We start from the raw sequence: 22529 nt of genomic DNA, 5'->3' as shown, positions 1-22529 counted from the left end.
GACTCTAAGAGTGGAAGGTCCTAGATTGACTCTAAGAGTGAAGGTCCTTACGGAGTCAGCATTGTTTCCTGTTACAGAGAGGCACCACAGCGACCCAGAGTGTGTGTGTGTGTGTATGCGTGTTCCCTCGGCTCCCTAAGCCGCTCTCTCTTTACCCAGCATGCACGGCTAAGGATAAAGTAAATAAACATCTTAGGTCACGGGGCAGCCCTCTTTCACCCCCAAAACAAAACAGTGCCCCCTTCAAACACCCCATCTACGTTCCAAATGGCACCCTATTTTCCTATACCAGAGTTCTGGTCAAAAGTAGTGCACTAGATAGGGCGCCATTTGGGATGTATCCGCCCTCATAGCAGAACAAAGTCCCAGAGAGCGGGGCCACGACGAGCCATGCCCACTCTCTGACCCATGAGAACCAATATGTCAATCTTCTGACTTTCAAAAACAGAGCAGAGGAAGAAAAACTCCAACCGAACCAAAAACAAAACCCCAACAAAAGATAATTGCTGGGAATTCTTAAGACATAATACAAACCAAGAACCTGGGTATATTTTTATACAAACAAATAGACGTGGAGATATTTAGGTGGACGGATTAAGCATTTAATTATTATTATACTTTTTAAAAACATTTGAACTAGTATGATTGCCGTTGTCATAATAAAGATATTTATAATTAAAATGGGTATATACTGTATACAGTAGTATAGTTCATGTTCGTATGGAGAGGTATATAAAACCAATGATAGCACTTTGGAGATTGACATATTTCCCAAATGTTTGTTTGTTTTTAAAAGCTTTTACATTTAGAGACGCCAATTTATTAAGAACAATTTTACAGGACAGTGTCTTCTTCCTGTGTAAACCAAACCCCTGCCCACTGTGAACTCTTTAAATAACTCTCTAAATACAACATACAGTGATATCTAAAACAACACTTCATTTGATATGTGAACAATGTGTACTACTAAATAAAAAACGTCTTATTAAATTGATCATGTGATTTTACTGTTAGATTCTCTTTGACAATTAAAGTCTTAGACTTGTAGACCTTTTTTTTTTTACTGCAGTGGGATAAATCAGGGTCACACAGAGGGATTCTGGGTAATCTTAAACTAACATCTACTTTGAAACTAAAGTATCCACCTCACACACCTGGTTATGGGTCTTAAAATAAAGAAGACACCTGTACCGTGTCGGATAGAGAGTTTACAACTATTACATGTTGAGTTTGCATCCCAATATTACATTTGACATATATATATATATATATATTACAGAAGACTGAAATATAACAACACTATTTGACATAGAAACACTGGATTTTTGGCTTGATAATTTTGATCAAGTTGAAGAATTATGAAATAATATGAATACAATTCTACCCATGAGGCCTCAGAGTTCATCTGACTGCAGGAGAGGGCTACGGAGAAGACACGCACCGGTCTAGTCCCGTCCTCTCTCCAGGGCTACGGAGAAGACACGCACCAGTCTAGTCCCGTCCTCTCTCCAGACAGACTTTCCTATCAAGTTAAGGCTAATTACATCGGGTAGCCATGGCCTGGCTTCTCCCGGGAAATGTATCCATGAAAACAGGTGGATGCAGGGGCAATTCATTAATTCAACAACAATGTGTCTTTCTGAAGGAGAAATGTACAGTGATGATGAGTCCACAGTACCGCTGTTCTGTCCTGGGCCCCTAGTTATAACCTGTTCTGTCCTGGGCCCCTAGTTATAACCTGTTCTGTCCTGGGCCCCTAGTTATAACCTGTTCTGTCCTGGGCCCCTAGTTATAACCTGTTCTGTCCTGGGCCCCTAGTTATAACCTGCAACCTTCATCTAGCACTACCTAGTTTTTCTCGGGGGGGGGGGTGTGTAGGGACTAGTGTTCTGGTGTAGGGACTAGTGTTCTGGTATAGGGACTAGTGTTCTGGTGTAGGGACTAGTGTTCTGGTATAGGGACTAGTGTTCTGGTATAGGGACTAGTGTTCTGGTCTAGGGACTAGTGTTCTGGTCTAGGGACTAGTGTTCTGGTATAGGGACTAGTGCTCTGGTATAGGGACTAGTGTTCTGGTGTAGGGACTAGTGTTCTGGTGTAGGGACTAGTGTTCTGGTGTAGGGACTAGTGTTCTGGTGTAGGGACTAGTGTTCTGGTATAGGGACTAGTGTTCTGGTATAGGGACTAGTGTTCTGGTGTAGGGACTAGTGTTCTGGTGTAGGGACTAGTGTTCTGGTATAGGGACTAGTGCTCTGGTATAGGGACTAGTGTTCTGGTGTAGGGACTAGAGTTCTGGTGTAGGGACTAGTGTTCTGGTGTAGGGACTAGTGTTCTGGTGTAGGGACTAGTGTTCTGGTATAGGGACTAGTGTTCTGGTGTAGGGACTAGTGTTCTGGTGTAGGGACTAGTGTTCTGGTATAGGGACTAGTGTTCTGGTGTAGGGACTAGTGTTCTGGTGTAGGGACTAGTGTTCTGGTGTAGGGACTAGTGTTCTGGTGTAGGGACTAGTGTTCTGGTATAGGGACTAGTGTTCTGGTGTAGGGACTAGTGTTCTGGTGTAGGGACTAGTGTTCTGGTATAGGGACTAGTGTTCTGGTGTAGGGACTAGTGTTCTGGTGTAGGGACTAGTGTTCTGGTATAGGGACTAGTGTTCTGGTATAGGGACTAGTGTTCTGGTGTAGGGACTAGTGTTCTGGTATAGGGACTAGTGTTCTGGTGTAGGGACTAGTGTTCTGGTATAGGGACTAGTGTTCTGGTGTAGGGACTAGTGTTCTGGTGTAGGGACTAGTGTTCTGGTGTAGGGACTAGTGTTCTGGTGTAGGGACTAGTGTTCTGGTGTAGGGACTAGTGTTCTGGTGTAGGGACTAGTGTTCTGGTGTAGGGACTAGTGTTCTGGTATAGGGACTAGTGTTCTGGTGTAGGGACTAGTGTTCTGGTGTAGGGACTAGTGTTCTGGTGTAGGGACTAGTGTTCTGGTGTAGGGACTAGTGTTCCATTTGGACCCCTGCTGCAGCATACAGTTAGTCAGCCACCAATTGTGCAAGTTCTCCCACTTAAAAAGATGAGAGAGGCCTGTAATTTTCATGATAGGTACACTTCAACTATGACAGACAAAATGAGAATAAAAAATCCAGAAAATCACATTTTTAATGAATTTATTTGCAAATTATGGTGGAAAATAATCATCTATTTAAGTGGGATAACTTGCACAATTGGTGGCTGACTAAATACTTTTTTGCCCCACTGTAGGTCCGACAGCTGCAGGACAAATACTCCACCAGGCCCCATCGGGCCAATTAAACTAAATAAAACAATTATCTGTACATTGACTTCCGTTCCATATCTCTGTCCACACTACGAACGTGCTCCATTCAAAACACACGCGCGCATGCACGTGTGTGTGTGTGTGTGTGTGTGTGTGTGTGTGTGTGTGTGTGTGTGTGTGTGTGTGTGTGTGTGTGTGTGTGTGTGTGTGTGTGTTTGATACTGCTAGATGCTAGAGTGTGACGTCACTCACCCGGCCGTATCTGTTAGCGTAAGACCCTGTGAGCAAGGAATGGAAAACGATGATGGTCTCATCCAGGTCCCAGATGAATACTCTCTGGAGAGACAGAGCGACGGGGAGTGGGGGGGGAAAGGTTAAAGGAAAATCAATGGTTGCACTCTGTATTCTGCAATGTGATCTGGCCCGTCAACAGAGAGAGAGAGAGAGAGAGAGAGAGAGAGAGAGAGAGAGAGAGAGAGAGAGAGAGAGAGAGAGAGAGAGAGAGAGAGAGAGAGAGAGAGAGAGAGAGAGAGAGAGAGAGAGAGGGAAGGAGAGAGAGAGAGAGAGAGAGAGAGAGAGAGAGAGAGAGAGAGAGAGAGAGAGGGAGGATTGGTGCACCACAGGGACCACTAGATCCATTTACCTACAGTTGTTGGTCACGACCACATCCATCCATCCATCCCTCATCCCTCCATCCCTCATCCATCCATCCATCCATCCATCCCTCCCTCCATCTCATCCCTCCATCCATCCCTCTATCCCACCATCCATCCCTCCATCCATCTCTCCATCCATCCATCCATCCCTCCATCCATCCCTCTATCCCACCATCCATCCCTCCATCCATCTCTCCATCCATCCATCCCTCCATCCATCCCTCTATCCCACCATCCATCCATCCATCCATCCATCCATCCCTCTATCCCACCATCCATCCCTCCATCCATCTCTCCATCCATCCATCCCTCCATCCATCCCTCTATCCCACCATCCATCCATCCATCCATCCATCCATCTCTCCATCCATCCATCCATCCATCCATCCCTCCATCCATCCCTCTATCCCACCATCCATCCATCCATCCATCCCTCCATCCATCTCTCCCTCCATCCCTCTATCCCTCCATCCATCCCTCCATCCATCTCTCCATCCATCCATCCATCCATCCCTCCATCCATCCCTCTATCCCACCATCCATCCCTCCATCCATCTCTCCATCCATCCATCCATCCCTCCATCCATCCGTCTCTCCCTCCATCCATCTCTCCCTCCATCCATCCCTCCATCCATCTCTCCATCCATCCATCCATCCCTCCATCCATCCGTCTCTCCCTCCATCCATCTCTCCCTCCATCCCCTGCCCTTTACATTAGCCCAATCAATAACTAATTAACTAGGTTTGTTAACATGCTGTGATGTCAGCATCATAATGAGGCTTAACCTCTCTGAAATGTATCTCTTATCAATAATAATGAATTAATAATGATGAATCATTAACACGTTACTTTGAAATATGGATTGGCTGGTATCTATATGGCATTCATATACACAGTTAGCTACCCACATGTTTATGACCTAATAATTAACTGTTTAACGGCATCAGACTTTATCCCCTTCAGAGGATGATGTTTAAAAGTCATCTATCAGAGAAACACATCTCATCTCTAGCTCCACCTGTTTAGGTTAAAAGCAGGAACTAAATTCGTTGTTGACGAACACACAAAAAAATAAAAATAATATTAACTACGTATCGATACATGGTGAACCACCCATTGAAAAGACAAACTAAACATTTAAAATATCCCCATAGTAAAATAAACAATTCAGTAACCAATAATAAATTAATAAATTAGGATTATAAAGATTATAAAACACTTTATTCATGTGTGAACCGTGTGGCACTGGGGAGGGTGAATTAGGCTATTGTGATTCAGACAGGGTGAGGCTAACACACACACACACACACACACACACACACTCACACACACTGCTCACCCTACCTCAAGGTCAGAGTCAGGCGGTGGTGAAGGGTTGTTGTTCCTTCTCCCTCGGCCACGTGACTTTCCATCCGAGGCACGCCGCAATCGATCCGATTCTGAATCTTTAATGGGCGTTGAAGGACTGTGGATGGTACTGTACTCGACTGGAAGGAATGGGAGGAAGGGAGAACAACAAGAAGAAGAAGAAGTGATTGTTTAAGATAAAGAGGAGGAAATTAAAGTATTTCCAGTACCTTCAGGACTGAGGAGAGTGGAGGGAGCAGAGGACAGCTCCATTTTGTCTTGTAAAAGTGTGTCTGTGTGTTAAATAGTGATATATAAATATTGAGAAGTGCATTGCAGTACAAGCTACTTCATGTAGTAAGGTTTTCAGAGGGTCAGACAGACAGAGGAGAATAACGTCAGTATATCATCTCTGCTGCAACAGAGGAGAATGACGTCAGTAATATCATCTCTGCTGCAACAGAGGAGAATAACGTCAGTATATCATCTCTGCTGCAACAGAGGAGAATAACATCAGTATATCATCTCTGCTGCAACAGATCTCTGCTGAGAGAATAACGTCAGTATATCATCTCTGCTGCAACAGAGGAGAATAACATCAGTATATCATCTCTGCTGCAACAGAGGAGAATAACGTCAGTAATATCATCTCTGCTGCAACAGAGGAGAATAACGTCAGTATATCATCTCTGCTGCAACAGAGGAGAATAACATCAGTATATCATCTCTGCTGCAACAGAGGAGAATAACGTCAGTATATCATCTCTGCTGCAACAGAGGAGAATAACGTCAGTATATAATCTCTGCTGCAACAGAGGAGAATAACATCAGTATATCATCTCTGCTGCAACAGAGGAGAATAACATCAGTATATCATCTCTGCTGCAACAGAGGAGAATAACGTCAGTATATCATCTCTGCTGCAACAGAGGAGAATAACATCAGTATATCATCTCTGCTGCAACAGAGGAGAATAACGTCAGTAATATCATCTCTGCTGCAACAGAGGAGAATAACGTCAGTATATCATCTCTGCTGCAACAGAGGAGAATAACATCAGTATATCATCTCTGCTGCAACAGAGGAGAATAACGTCAGTATATCATCTCTGCTGCAACAGAGGAGAATAACGTCAGTATATCATCTCTGCTGTAACAGAGGAGAATAACGTCAGTAATATCATCTCTGCTGCAACAGAGGAGAATAACATCAGTATATCATCTCTGCTGCAACAGAGGAGAATAACGTCAGTATATCATCTCTGCTGCAACAGAGGAGAATAACGTCAGTATATCATCTCTGCTGCAACAGAGGAGAATAACGTCAGTAATATCATCTCTGCTGCAACAGAGGAGAATAACGTCAGTATATCATCTCTGCTGCAACAGAGGAGAATAACATCAGTATATCATCTCTGCTGCAACAGAGGAGAATAACGTCAGTAATATCATCTCTGCTGCAACAGAGGAGAATAACGTCAGTATATCATCTCTGCTGCAACAGAGGAGAATAACATCAGTATATCATCTCTACTGCAACAGAGGAGAATAACGTCAGTATATAATCTCTGCTGCAACAAGGAGAATGACGTCAGTATATCATCTCTGCTGCAACAGAGGAGAATAACGTCAGTAATATCATCTCTGCTGCAACAGAGGAGAATAACGTCAGTAATATCATCTCTGCTGCAACAGAGGAGAATAACGTCAGTAATATCATCTCTGCTGCAACCCGGCTGCTTGAAACTCTTCTTCATCTAGTTTTCACTTAATTGTAGGATGATGATGATGATGATGATGATGATGTCATCCGACCTTTATTACCCGAAGAAGCATTGATGTGATTCATATTATATATTTATAATATGATGTATTATTCTCTCTTCCAGAACCGGAGTTACATTTTCTACAATAACCCTATTTTACAGAGGGTTTACAGAGGGAAGTTTAGAAAGGGAGGGAGGGGTAACAACAATTTAAAAAATGATCACAAAAAAATATTTCTCCAATAACACCAGTTTCTGTATTTTCAACAAAATTCAGGGAGGGTTTTGATTATCGTTAATTATCATGAATTCGAAAAAATTATTACATTAATATAGTTTATTTGATTTAAAAAAAACTGTAATGGTTACCATAATGAGTGGCCCTGGCATCATAGCCACCCCCTCCAGAGCCGTCTGATCCTGGGGATGGAGGGTGGGTGGCCTGGGGGGCCTGGGGCCTACCTGCTGGGGGGTCCGTGAGGGCCTGGCTGGTCAGGGCGCTGGGGGGCTCCTGGAGGGTGTAGGTGGCTGTGGTGGAGGGGGTGGTGGGACTGGTGTTGTTGCTGGTCATATAGGGGGAGGTGTATGGAGAACTGTTGTAATACTGGGCGTACTGGCCCTGGCCGAACGCTGGGTAGCTCGGGTAGTCCTGGAGGGGGAGAGGGGATAGAGAGGGGGGAATGATGGAGAAAGGGAAGGATGGAAAGATTGAGAGGGTGGAGAGAGAGAGCCAGAGTGAGAGAGAGAGAGAGAGAGAGAGAGAGAGAGAGAGAGAGAGAGAGAGGGAGAGAGTGAGGGATGGAGAGAGAGAGATGGAGAGAGAGAGAGAGAGAGAGAGAGAGAGAGAGAGAGAGGGAGAGAGCAAGAGTTAGAGGGAGCGAGAGAGAGAGAGAGAGAGAGAGAGAGAGAGAGAGAGAGGGATGGAGAGAGAGAGAGAGATGGATGTGGAGAGAGAGTGAGAGGGATGGAGAGAGAGAGTGAGAGATGGATGTGGAGAGAGAGTGGGAGGGATGGAGAGAGAGAGAGAGAGAGAGAGAGAGAGGAAAGGTAGACAGAGAGAAAGAAAGAGAAAGAGATGAAAGGTAGAACAAGTGGAGAGGTACAGAGAGAGAGAGAGAGAGAGAGAGAGAGAGAGAGAGAGAGGGAGAGAGTGAGGGATGGAGAGAGAGAGATGGAGAGAGAGAGAGAGAGAGAGAGAGAGAGAGAGAGGGAGAGAGCAAGAGTTAGAGGGAGCGAGAAAGAGAGAGGTACAGAGAGAGAGTGAGAGACGGTGAGTAACGTGAGATATGCCCCCCTTGCTACTTTACAGTGCAGATTCCAAAACGTAAATGCAAACACATGTCTTTTGTGTCCTACATCTGAACAGCGATCTGTCTTTGTATTTTTGGGAGGCGTCCCATTGCCTACATAGTGCACCAGAGCATTATGGGGGGCACTGGTCAAAAGTAGTGTACTAATGTAAACAGTGTACAGGGTGCCATTTGGGAAGCAGGGGATAATCCCTGCGTACACCACTTCAGACGTTATGATCGATTCCGGGATGATTCTTGTGACGTGGATGAAGTGTAACTGGTCTGTATCATACATGTTCCCTTTTGTAGTGAACTACTAGCCTATGGGTTCTGGTCTAAAGTAGTGCACTACATATAGGGAATAGGGTGCCATAGGGTCCTGGTCAAAAGTAGTGCACTACGTAGGGAATAGGGTTCCATGTGTTCTGTTCAAAAGTAGTGCACTACATAGGGAATAGGGTTCCATAGGGTTCTGGTCTAAAGTAGTGCACTAGGGTTCGTAAAGTAGTGCAATAGGGTTCCATAGGGTTCAGGTCTAAAGTAGTGCACTACATAGGGAATAGGGTTCCATAGGGTCCTGGTCAAAAGTAGTGCACTACATAGGGAACAGGTTGCCATTTGGGATGCCCCCGAGGTTCCCAGGATTTTAGCAAGAGTATAAATCAATGATAGTAAACATGCCCACCATGGTATTAGGAAGCTAGACTACAGTAGAGCATGTTTGTACCTGCTGTGTACTGTTGAAGCCGGTTGAGTTCGTGAGGGCGTTGCTTCCTGCGTACAGTCCTGACGTGGTTGTGAACGTGCCACCTGGAGAGGACAGGGGAAACACACGGTTATCACTATGGAGTTATAGATATCACCTGGAGAGGACAGGGAGAAACACACGGTTATCACTAAGGAGTTATAGATATCACCTAGAGAGGACAGCGAGAACACACGGTTATCACTAAGGAGTTATACATATCACCTAGAGAGGACAGGGAGAACACACGGTTATCACTAAGGAGTTATACATATCACTTATAAACTGTATATAGACATCATATGACATTTGAAATGTCTTTATTCTTTTACAACTACCGTGAGTGTAATGTTTACAGTTTATTGTTTATTTCACTTTTGTTTATTATCTATTTCACTTGCTTTGGCAAAGTAAACATCATATGTTTCCCTTGACAATAAAGCCCTTAAAATTGTAATTGAAATTGAAGTTGAGAGAGAGAGAAGGAGGGAGAAGGAGGGAGGAAGAGGCTCAAAACCAAACAGTAGCCTTATCTTCATCCTCTTCCTTCCTTATCACTGATTGGATCTGCCTTGATGAATGACAGGGGGAGGGGGGGGGGGGGCGTCTCAGGCCCTCACAATTGGCTGAACACTGAGCCTGTTGTGTTAGGGCAACTGAAGGGTGGAGGAGTGGGGGAGGGAGAGAGAGGGGGGCTACAGAAAGTAAGGGAGGGAGAGAGGAAGGAAAAGAGATGACACATATTTCCCTCAGATTACACAGAACCACAAAGAATTTGAAAACAAATCCAATTTTGATAAAGTAATTCCACAATGTGCCATCACAGCAGCAAGATTTGTTGACCTGTTGCCACAAGAAAACCTGTTGACCTGTTGCCTGAAGAACAAACACCATTGTAAATACAACCCATTTTTATGTTGATTTATTTTCCCTTTTGTACTTTAACTATTTGCACATAATATGACATTTGAAATGTCATAATTCTTTTGGAACTTCTGTGAGTGTAATAGTAAAGGTTCATTTGTAATTAACCGTTAAAATTGTTTATTTCATTTTTGTTTATTATATAGTTAACTTGCTTTGGCAATGTAAACATGTGTTTCCCACGGCATTAAAAGCCCCTTAAACTGAACATTGAATTGAGAGAAAGGGGTGTCTGACATCCTGCTAATGAATATGTAGAATATGTCTTCTCTTCGCTGCTTTGAAAGAACCACCTCTAGGGCTAATTCAGTCTTTCAAAGAAGAGCTGATAGGATCTAATGGCTTAATAATATACACGACATGAGTTATAGGGCTTGCTGTCTTCCAGCCCTGGGAGAGAGGGATGAAGAGAAAAGAGGACAGGAGACGAGGCCACAGGGCATGACTCCTCTCTACACTCTCCCTCCACCTGTCCTCTCATGTCAAAGATGACAACAGGAAGAGTAGCAGCGAGATCAGGAGATCAGAGAATTACGTCCCAATGGGCACCCTATTCCCTACACAGTGCACTACTTTTGACCGGAGTCCTGGTCAATAGTGTACTAATTAGGGAATAGGGTGCAATTTGGGACCAGAAGCAGCAGAGATACAGTTGAAGTCAGAAGTTTACATACACCTTAGCCAAATACATTTAAACTCAGTTTTAAACAATTCCTGACAATAAATTCGGAGTAAAAATTACCTGTCTTAGATCAGTTAGGATCACCACTTTATTTTAAGAATGTGAAATGTCAGAATAATAGTAGAGAGAATGATTTATTTCAGCTTTTATTTATATCATCACATTCCCAGTTGGTGAGAAGTTTACATACACTCAATTAGTTTTTGGTAGCATTGCCTTTAAATTGTTTAACTTGGGTCAAACATTTCGGGTAGCCTTCCACAATAAGTACGGTAAATTTCGGCCAATTCCGTCTGACAGAGCTGAGTCAGGTTTGTAGGCCTCCATTCTCGCACATGCTTTTTCAGTTCTGCCCACAAATTTTCTATAGGATTGAAGTCAGGGCTTTGTGACTCCAATACCTTGACTTTGTTGTCCTTAAGCCATTTTGCCACAACTTTGGTAGTATGCTTGGGGTCAATGTCCATTTGGAAGACCCATTTGCAACCAAGCTTTAACTTCCTGATGTCTTGAGATTTTGCTTCAATATATCCACATAATTCTCCTTCCTCATGATGCCATCTATTTTGTGAAGTGCACCAGTCCCTCCTCCAGCAAAGCACCCCCACTACTTTATGCTGCCACCCCCGTGCTTCATGGTTGGGATGGTGTTCTTCGGCTTGCAAACCTCCCCCTTTTTCCTCCAAATATAACGATGGTCATTATGGCCAAACAGTTCTATTTTTGTTTCATCAGACCAGAGGACATTTCTCCAAAAAGTACAATCTTTGTCCCCATGTGCAGTTGCAAACCGTAGTCTGGCTTTTTTATGGTGGTTTTGGAGCATTGGCTTCTTCCTTGCTGAGAGGCCTTTCAGGTTATGTCGATATAGGACTCATTTTACTGTGGATATAGATACTTTTGTACCTGTTTCCTGCAGCATCTTCACAAGATCCTTTGCTGTTGTTCTGGGATTGATTTGCACTTTTCTTTCTGAAGTACATTTATCTCTAGAAGTACGTTCATCTATAGGAGACAGAACACATGTCCTTCCTGAACTGTATGACGGCTGCGTGGTCCCATGGTGTTTATACTTGCGTACTATTGATTGTACAGATGAACGTGGTACCGTCAGGTTTTTGGAAATTGCTCCCAAGGGTGAATCAGACTTGTGGAGGTCTCCAATTTTTTTCTGAGGTCTTGGCTGATTTCTTTTGATTTTCCCACGATGTCAAGCAAAGAGGCACTGAGTTAGAAGGTAGGCCTTGAAATACATCCAAAGGTACACCTCCAATTGACTCAAATGATGTCAATTAGCCGATCAGAAGCTTCTAAAGCCATGACATCATCTTTCTGGAATTTCCCAAGCTGTTTAAAGGCACAGTCAACTTAGTGTATCTAAACTTCTGCCCCACTGGAATTGTGATACAGTGAATGATAATCCAAGTGTAAGGAATGACGCTGGAGAATAAAAGCAGGTACGGGGAGTTGACATTTAATTAGGAACGGACAAACAGAGTGGGAACAGCGTCAGATACACAAAGACAGACAACATGCAGCAGCGGGCACCAGTAGGGACAAATATATCGGAGGTAATAAACAGGTGATTGAGTGAGTCCAGGTGAGTCCAATATCGCTGAAGTGCGCGGCGAGGGAAGGCAGGTGTGCGTAATGCAGGGCAGGTGTGCGTGATGCAGGGCAGGTGTGCGTAATGCAGGGCAGGTGTGTGTGATGCAGGGCAGGTGTGCGTAATGCAGGGCAGGTGTGCGTAATGCAGGGCAGGTGTGCGTAATGCAGGGCAGGTGTGCGTAATGCAGGGCAGGTGTGCGTGATGCAGGGCAGGTGTGCGTAATGCAGGGCAGGTGTGCGTAATGCAGGGCAGGTGTGCGTAATGCAGGGCAGGTGTGCGTGATGCAGGGCAGGTGTGCGTGATGCAGGGCAGGTGTGCGTAATGCAGGGCAGGTGTGCGTGATGCAGGGCAGGTGTGCGTAATGCAGGGCAGGTGTGCGTGATGCAGGGCAGGTGTGCGTAATGCAGGGCAGGTGTGCGTAATGCAGGGCAGGTGTGCGTAATGCAGGGCAGGTGTGCGTGATGCAGGGCAGGTGTGCAGGGCAGGTGTGCGTAATGCAGGGCAGGTGTGCGTAATAGGGCATGCAGGGCAGGTGTGCGTGATGCAGGGCAGGTGTGCGTAATGCAGGGCAGGTGTGCGTGATGCAGGGCAGGTGTGCGTAATGCAGGGCAGGTGTGCGTAATGCAGGGCAGGTGTGCGTAATGCAGGGCAGGTGTGCGTAATGCAGGGCAGGTGTGCGTAATGCAGGGCAGGTGTGCGTAATGCAGGGCAGGTGTGCGTAATGCAGGGCAGGTGTGTGTAATGCAGGGCAGCCTGGTGCCCACCGGGGAGGAAAGAGCGGGAGCATGTATGTAAACATCCAACACCCGAATGTAAATGGCTTTTCATCCGAATGTCATGATATAATGTTCAGATAAAGTATACGTGGCTTGTCATTGACAAAGGTCGGGGCTGTCTGAAGAAAAGATTAACAATAGGAGGTTAATCTGGGTGCAGGGGAAACCCTCCCGTACAGTTTGTTGACAAAGTTCATGATACATTTATGATAAACGATAGCCAAGACTGTAGGTTTTAAAGAGTGTAGTCCAAAATAATATTTTTTTGACAAAATACCTAAACCAAGCTTCACCGCCATAGTTTTTGTAAAAAGGCTCCATTATAAGAGGACAACTTCACAAGAGGGGGATTCATGACAGTTAGCTACCTTCTACCAGACTATCCTTCCACCAGCCCCTTCCCTCCCTCCACCTCGTTCTCAGGAGAAAAGGGTTCCAAAAGGGTTCCAAAAGGGTTATTCGGCTGTCCAGGTAGAACCCATAGGAGAACCCTTTTCGATTCCAGGCCAAAAAACACGAGCATTGGACCTTAGACCGGTGGAAATGTATCCTCTGGTCTGATGAGTCCAAATGAGAGATTTTTGGTTCCAAACACCGTGTCTTTGTGAGACGCAGAGCAGGTGAACGGATGATTTTCGAAGCATGGAGGAGGAGGGTGTGATGGTGTGGGGGTGCTTTGCTGGTGACACTGTCGGTGATTTATTTAGATTTCAAGGCACACTTAACCAGCATGTCTACCACAGCATTCTGCAGTGATACACCATCCCATCTGGTTTCCGCTTAGTGGGACTATCATTTGTTTTTCAACAGGACAATGACCCAACACACCTCCAGGCCGTCAGGTGACCTGGCCTCCACAATCCCCTATGTTGTACCGCAGAGGGAAGGAAAAGCAGCCAACAAGTGCTCAGCATATGTGGGAACTCCTTCAAGACTGTTGGAAAAGCAATCCAGGTGAAGTTGAGAGTTGAGAGAAAGCCAAGAGTGTGCAAAGCTGTCGTCAAGGTAACGGGTAGCTACTTTGAAGAATCTCAAATATAACATATATTTTTATTTCTTTAACACAGTTTTGGTTGCTACATGATTCCACGTGTGTTATTTCCTCGTTCTGATGTCTTCACTATTATTCTACAATGTAGAAAATAGTAACAAATTAAGAAAGATCCTTGAATGAGTAGGTGTGTCCAAACTTCTGACTGGTACTGTATATACATTGAGTGGACAAAACATTGAGGACACCCTCCTAATACTGAGTTGCAACCCACCTTTTGCCCTCAGAACATCCTAAATTATCAACTCTACAAGGTGTCGAAAGTGTTCCACAGGGATTCTGGCCCATGTTGATTCTTGATACACACAGGAAACTGTTGAGCGTGAAAAACCCAGCAGCGTTGCAGTTCTTGTCACAAACCGGTAATGCTGGCACCTACTACCATCCCCCCTGCTTGCCTCACTAGAGAGGGCCCAGGCTGGGGGGTTGGTAGGGAGGGTTGTGGGGGGTGCCTGCTGAACCCCTGCTTGCCTCACTAGAGAGGGCCCAGGCTGGGGGGGTTGGTAGGGAGGGTTGTGGGGGGTGCCTGCTGAACCCCTGCTTGCCTCACTAGAGAGGGCCCAGGCTGGGGGGTTGGTAGAGAGGGTTGTGGGGGGTGCCTGCTGAACCCCTGCTTGCCTCACTAGAGAGGGCCCAGGCTGGGGGGTTGGTAGGGAGGGTTGTGGGGGGTGCCTGCTGAACCCCTGCTTGCCTCACTAGAGAGGGCCCAGGCTGGGGGGTTGGTAGGGAGGGTTGTGGGGGGTGCCTGCTGAACCCCTGCTTGCCTCACTAGAGAGGGCCTAGGCTGGGGGGCTGGGGGGGTGCCTGCGGTTCCCCGGGGGGCATGTTTTCACTCCCTCCCCCGGTCCTGCTCCAGTTAGCTCACTCACTCAAGACCAGACACCATCCCTCCTTATTTCCCTCCCTCCCCCTCTCTCTCCTGCCTTCTGGACACTACAATTGAAGTCCATTTGCTCTGGTTGATCAGTCCCCTAGCCAAGGGCCATGTCTATCATCAGTGCACAATATTTGTGGCAGAAGTTCATATGCCCCACTTGGGAATAGCCTATCAAGTCCAGATGGGCTTCCTTTATAAGAGAGTAGAATGGACTGCAGACTTGCAGCTCACTGGATAATAGCTAACACACACATACACACACACAAGCACACACACACACACACACACACACACACACACACACACACACACACACACACACACACACACACACACACACACACACACACACACACACACACACACACACACACACACACACAAACACACACACACACACACACACACACACACACACACACACACACACACACACATATAGTGGGACAGAAAGACAGAACGCATGGACACAATTATTCACCTAATTAACATCTGTTCAGTGTGTGTGTGTGTCCCATGTGGCATCCAGTCCCCTTACATAGTGCACTACTTTAGACAAGAGCCCTGTGGGTAGCTCTATAAGTAGTGCGTTAGGGAGGCAGCCTCGGTCTACTCCAGCACCTTGATAGCAAACTAGGTAATCATCATATAATAGAACACACATTTTAAATGAATTAATCATGTAGGTGCTGTACATCTCACCATTCCACTTTGCTTATATAGATATATATATATATAAAAAAATATATATATATATATAAATTGTGAAATACATTCAGATGATTCCTCAGAAAATATATGTAAAAAACTATTCATAAACTTGATAAAGTTGATGTTAAATAAATCCAGTCAGAGTCATGCAGATCCCCTCTCCTGTCTAGGACAATGACTGTAGCATCACACAAAGAGTCAAGCAGATCCCCTCTCCTGTCTGGGACAATGACTGTAGCACCACACAAAGCCCCTGTGGCATCAGACGTGGAAGCAGAGTAAAAACATTAATCTAATCATATTCCCCTGGACAGCTGGCCACAGACACACAGACACAGACACAGACACACACAGACATGCACGCACGCACGCACACACACACACACCAAGATCCAGCCAGGCTTACGATACAGTGCCTTGCGAAAGTATTCGGCCCCCTTGAACTTTGCGACCTTTTGCCACATTTCAGGCTTCAAACATAAAGATATAAAACTGTATTTTTTTGTGAAGAATCAACAACAAGTGGGACACAATCATGAAGTGGAACGACATTTATTGGATATTTCAAACTTTCTTAACAAATCAAAAACTGAAAAATTGGGCGTGCAAAATTATTCAGCCCCCTTAAGTTAATACTTTGTAGCGCCACCTTTTGCTGCGATTACAGCTGTAAGTCGCTTGGGGTATGTCTCTATCAGTTTTGCACTTCGAGAGACTGAAATTTTTTCCCATTCCTCCTTGCAAAACAGCTCGAGCTCAGTGAGGTTGGATGGAGAGCATTTGTGAACAGCAGTTTTCAGTTCTTTCCACAGATTCTCGATTGGATTCAGGTCTGGACTTTGACTTGGCCATTCTAACACCTGGATATGTTTATTTTTGAACCATTCCATTGTAGATTTTGCTTTATGTTTTGGATCATTGTCTTGTTGGAAGACAAATCTCTGTCCCAGTCTCAGGTCTTTTGCAGACTCCATCAGGTTTTCTTCCAGAATGGTCCTGTATTTGGCTCCATCCATCTTCCCATAAATTTTAACCATCTTCCCTGTCCCTGCTGAAGAAAAGCAGGCCCAAACCATGATGCTGCCACCACCATGTTTGACAGTGGGGATGGTGTGTTCAGCTGTGTTGCTTTTACGCCAAACATAACGTTTTGCATTGTTGCCAAAAAGTTCAATTTTGGTTTCATCTGACCAGAGCACCTTCTTCCACATGTTTGGTGTGTCTCCCAGGTGGCTTGTGGCAAACTTTAAACGACACTTTTTATGGATATCTTTAAGAAATGGCTTTCTTCTTGCCACTCTTCCATAAAGGCCAGATTTGTGCAATATACGACTGATTGTTGTCCTATGGACAGAGTCTCCCACCTCAGCTGTAGATCTCTGCAGTTCATCCAGAGTGATCATGGGCCTCTTGGCTGCATCTCTGATCAGTCTTCTCCTTGTATGAGCTGAAAGTTTAGAGGGACGGCCAGGTCTTGGTAGATTTGCAGTGGTCTGATACTTCTTCCATTTCAATATTATCACTTGCACAGTGCTCCTTGGGATGTTTAAAGCTTGGGAAATCTTTTTGTATCCAAATCCGGCTTTAAACTTCTTCACAACAGTATCTCGGACCTGCCTGGTGTGTTCCTTGTTCTTCATGATGCTCTCTGCGCTTTTAACGGACCTCTGAGACTATCACAGTGCAGGTGCATTTATACGGAGACTTGATTACACACAGGTGGATTGTATTTATCATCATTAGTCATTTAGGTCAACATTGGATCATTCAGAGATCCTCACTGAACTTCTGGAGAGAGTTTGCTGCACTGAAAGTAAAGGGGTGGAAAAATTTGGCACGTCCAATTTTTCAGTTTTTGATTTGTTAAAAAAGTTTGAAATATCCAATAAATGTCGTTCCACTTCATGATTGTGTCCCACTTGTTGTTGATTATTCACAAAAAAATACAGTTTTATATCTTTATGTTTGAAGCCTGAAATGTGGCAAAAGGTCGCAAAGTTCAAGGGGGCCGAATACTTTCGCAAGGCACTGTACGTTCCTCCAACGGTGTGTTCCAAAAATCTCCCTATTCCCTATATTGAGCATTACTTTTCACCAGGGCCTTATGGTGAATAGGGTTCCATTTTGTACGTAGCCTAAGGCTGGCCTGGGTCCTGGGCTGGTGAGAGCTGGGGACTAATGACGGTGCTACTTAGGGGCTCTACTAGGGGCTCTACTAGGAGCTCTACTAGGGGCTCTACTAGGGGCTCTACCATCTCTACTAGGGGCTCTACTAGGAGCTCTACTAGGGGCTCTACTAGGGGCTCTACCATCTCTACTAGGGCCTCTACTAGGAGTTCTACTAGGGGCTCTACTAGGGGCTCTACCATCTCTACTAGGGGCTCTACTAGGAGCTCTACCATCTCTACTAGGGGCTCTACTAGGGGCTCTACCATCACTACTAGGGGCTCTACAAGGGGCTCTACCATCTCTACTAGGGGCTCTACTAGGAGCTCCACTAGGGGCTCTACTAGGAGTTCTACAAAGCTCTACTAGGGGCTCTACCATCTCTACTAGGGGCTCTACTAGGGGCTCTACCATCTCTACTAAGGGCTCTACCATCTCTACTAGGCGCTCTACTAGGGGCTCTACTTGGGGCTCCACCATCTCTACTAGGGGCTCTACTAGGAGCTCTACTACCATCTCCACTAGGGGCTCTACTAGGGGCTCTACTACCATCTCCACTAGGGGCTCTACTAGGGGCTCTACTACCATCTCCACTAGGGGCTCTACTAGGGGCTCTACTACCATCTCTACTAGGGGCTCTACTAGGGGCTCTACTACCATCTCCACTAGGGGCTCTACTAGGGGCTCTACCATCTCTACTAGGGGCTCTACTAGGAGCTCTACCATCTCTACTAGGGGCTGTACTAGGAGCTCTACCATCTATACTAGGGGTTCTACCATCTCTACTAGGGGCTGTACTAGGGGCTCTACCATCTCTACTAGGGGCTCTACTAGGGGCTCTACCATCTCTACTAGGGGCTGTACTAGGAGCTCTACCAGCTCTACTAGGGGTTCTACCATCTCTACTAGGGGCTCTACTAGGAGCTCTACCATCTCTACTAGGGGCTCTACCAGGGGCTCTACCATCTCTACTAGGGGCTCTACAAGGGGCTCTACCATCTCTACTAGGGGTTCTACTAGGAGCTCCACTAGGGGCTCTACTAGGAGTGAGGTGGAAACTGAGCTGCACCTCCTAACTTTCTGCCAAATGTATGACCATATTAGAGACACTTATTTCCCTCAGATTACAGAGATCCACAAAGAATTTGAAAACAAATCCTGATAAAATGTTGATTAACACCCATATCTACTAGGTGAAATACCACAGTGTGACATTACAGCCGCAAGAAAAGGGCAACCAGTGAAGAACAAACACCATTGTAAACACCATTGTAAACACCATTGTAAACACCATTGTAAACACAACCCATATTTATGTTGATTTATTTTCCCTTTTGTACTTTAACTATTTGCATGTCATTACAACACTGTATATAGACATCATATGACATTTCAAATGTCTTTATTCTTTTGGAACTTATGTGAGTGTAATGTTTACTGTTCATTTGTATATTATCTACCTCGCTTGCTTTGGCAATGTTAACATATGTTTCCCATGCCAATAAAGCCCCTTGAATTGAGAGACAGAGAGAGGGTGGGAAGCAGAGAGAGAAAGAAAGAGAGAGGAAGACAAATGGGTACATAATACTGTCATCATGAGTTAAACCATTGAGGCCAGGAAAGTAGCTCTTTCCCTCTCCCTTGCTCCCCCCCCCCCCCCCCCTTCTCTCTCTCTCCCTTTCAATTCAATTCAATTTTAAGGGCTTTAGTGGCATGGAAAACAGATGTTTACATTGCCAAAGTAAACGGAATAGACAATAAACAAAAGGGACATAAACAAGGGAAATAAACAATCAGTAAACATTACACTCACAAAAGTTTTTAAAGAATATAGACATTTGAAATGTTATATTATTTGGCTTTATACAGCGTTTCTCTCAGAGCTGTAGGGCTGCGGCAGCCAGGCAGGGAGTATTTGGTTAAGAGGCGTGGAAAAGTGCCTCCCCCGGGCCGCTCCACACATCTGCTGTTCTGTTGGCCTTATTTATTGTGAGATGCTCTGCAGGCTTTTCAACAACATGTGGAGATGTTTCTACTATCTACTATTACACAGTGGAGCGAACATAAAGCTATGGTTAGCTCTGGTTAGCATGGCTGATAGGCTACAGTTAGCTCTTGTTAGCATGGCTGATAGGCTACGGTTAGCTCTGGTTAGCATGGCTGATAGGCTACGGTTAGCTCTGGTTGGCATGGCTGATAGGCTACGGTTAGCTCTGGTTTGCATGGCTGGTAGGCTACAGTTAGCTCTGGTTAGCATGGCTGATAGGCTACGGTTAGCATGGCAGTAATTGACTACAGTGAAGAGGAGAGAACATAACTCTGTCTCCCCAGCAGGTGGCTATGGTCAACAAACCAAATGCATGGCTTATTTGCTAGGTGAGGTTTATTTGAACAAATATACGTTTCGTAGTAATTCTTATGCCGTTGTGGGTGTATTGATATAAATAGGACACGTGACATCCTTGGCAACTTTGAGAAAAAACACTTTATATCGGAGTTGTCTCGAAATGGCTATGCATATTCATGACATGAGGCATCTTTCTCCATTGAATACAGGCGGTTGATGTCAATACCCCTCATCAGATTACAGTAATGAGATGTATCCACCAACCCTCAGAAAGTAGGCGGGATCTAGACAGCCCGCTGTGCCACTTTGAGGACAACGAATCCCATTGTTAGGGTGGAGAGACGTTTATCTTGTCGGTATATCAATAATCGTTGGATTAGATCTGTGGTAGATAGGCTACAGTTAGCTATGGCTAGCGCTGATAGGCTACAGTTAGCTACGGTTAGTGCTGATAGGCTACAGTTAGCTATGGCTAGCGCTGATAGGCTACAGTTAGCTACGGTTAGCGCTGATACAGTTAGGTACAGTTAGGTACAGCTAACGCTGATACAGTAGGCTACAGTTAGCTATGGCTAGCGCTGATAGGCTACAGTTAGCTATGGCTAGCGCTGATAGGCTACAGTTAGCTATGGCTAGCGCTGATAGGCAACAGTTAGGTACAGCTAACGCTGATACTGTAGGCTACAGTTAGCTATTAGCATGGCTACTGAGAAAAGAGGAGGCTTTTTGAGCATAGCTAGTAAGTTTATGGTGTCTCTGGTACAGGCCTCTTATACCAGAGTAACTACCTGTGTAAGTGTGTTATAATTATAGTTCCCTTAGCCATCTTGGGATAATGACTACAGTATGTAATGTAAAGTAGTGCTTTCTGTTGGAGAACGCATAAAGTTCGTTGAGGTTCTCTGACAGAAACCAACCATGAAGGGAAACAACATGGCAGCTAGCCTGATCTACTTTTAGAATTAAAGAAAGAAAGAGAGAGAGAAAGACACAGAGAGAGAGAGAGAGAGAGAGAGAGAGAGAGAGAGAGAGAGAGAGAGAGAGAGAGAGAGAGAGAGAGAGAGAGAGAGAGAGAGAGAGAGAGAGAGAGAGAGAGAGAGAGACCCAGAGAGAGAGAAAGACCCAGAGAGAGAGAAAGCGAGAGCAAGTTATATTTATGGGTGGAATCTACGGTATAAATCACCATGGTCTCAGCTCTTAAACAAATACAAATAGGATCTCAGAGAACAGGGGATAAAACAACAAAGGAAGAACATGACTGAAGCTTCTTAAGGGCCAACCATCATGTTTCCATCTGTGTTGATTCTTCTTAAGAGGAGGGGGAAGAGAGAGGAGGAGAGAGGAAGGCGAGGAGAGGGAGAGAGAAAAGGAGAGGAAGAGAGAAGAGGAGAGGAAGAGAGAAGAGGAGAGGAAGAGAAGAGGAGATGGAGAGAGAAGAGGAGAAAAGAGGAGAGGAGAGGGAGAGAGAAGAGGAGAGGAAGAGAGAAGAGGAGAGAAGGGGAGAGGAAGAGAGAAGAGGAGAGGAAGAAAGAAGAGGAGAGGGAGAGAGAAGAGGAGAGGAAGAGAGAAGAGGAGAGGGTTATGGTTAGGGTTAGAGAGAACACATAAAGGGGTGGGTGGCAGCGGCGGTGCTGGTAGTGGTGGTGTGTTTTTTGCGGGGTGCTGGTAGTGGTGGTGTGTGTTTGGGGGGGTGCTGGTAGTGGTGGTGTGTGTTTGGGGGGGGGGGGGTGCTGGTTGTGGTGGTGTGGGTTAGGGGAGGAGGAGAGACAAGGTAGGAGGGTTAGGGGAGGAGAGGAGAGGAGAGACAAGGTAGGAGGGTTAGGGGAGGAGAGGAGAGACAAGGTAGGAGGGTTAGGGGAGGAGGAGAGACAAGGTAGGAGGGTTATGGGAGGAGGAGAGGAGAGACAAGGTAGAAGGGTTAGGAGAGGAGAGGAGAGGAGAGACAATGTAGGAGGGTTAGGAGAGGAGAGGAGAGGAGAGACAATGTAGGAGGGTTAGGAGAGGAGAGGAGAGACAAGGTAGGAGGGTTAGGGGAGGAGAGGAGAGACAAGGTAGGAGGGTTAGGGGAGGAGAGGAGAGGAGAGACAAGGTAGGAGGGTTAGGGCAGGAGAGACAAGGTAGGAGGGTTAGGGGAGGAGAGGAGAGGAGAGACAATGTAGGAGGGTTAGGAGAGGAGAGGAGAGACAAGGTAGGAGGGTTAGGGGAGGGGAGGAGAGACAAGGTAGGAGGGTTAGGAGAGGAGAGGAGAGACAATGTAGGAGGGTTAGGGGAGGAGAGACAATGTAATAAAGTTAGGAGAGGAGAGACACGGTAAGAAA

At 45.5% G+C, this 22529-nt stretch overlaps 1 protein-coding gene across 17 annotated transcripts in view; it reads right to left on the bottom strand.

Moving 5' to 3' along the window:
- LOC139420131 (eyes absent homolog 1) overlaps positions 1-22529 on the bottom strand; it is a 114091-nt gene that overhangs the window by 52619 nt on the left and 38943 nt on the right. For 11 of the 17 annotated variants that reach the window (XM_071169884.1, XM_071169876.1, XM_071169880.1 and 8 more), the window contains 4 exons: positions 9051-9133; positions 7401-7680; positions 5264-5406; positions 3515-3598 (listed from right to left, as the gene is read on the bottom strand). In XM_071169884.1, coding sequence (XP_071025985.1) covers positions 3515-3598; positions 5264-5406; positions 7401-7680; positions 9051-9133 — 590 coding nt within the window. The remainder of the gene's footprint in view (positions 1-3514; positions 3599-5263; positions 5407-7400; positions 7681-9050; positions 9134-22529) is intronic. The other 6 variants (XM_071169887.1, XM_071169889.1, XM_071169888.1 and 3 more) reach the window with 1 other exon arrangement.

Source organism: Oncorhynchus clarkii, chromosome 11 (genome assembly GCF_045791955.1).
Source record: "Oncorhynchus clarkii lewisi isolate Uvic-CL-2024 chromosome 11, UVic_Ocla_1.0, whole genome shotgun sequence".
Classification (NCBI taxonomy): domain Eukaryota; kingdom Metazoa; phylum Chordata; class Actinopteri; order Salmoniformes; family Salmonidae; genus Oncorhynchus; species Oncorhynchus clarkii.
This window is presented reverse-complemented; position numbering and strand designations above follow the sequence as displayed.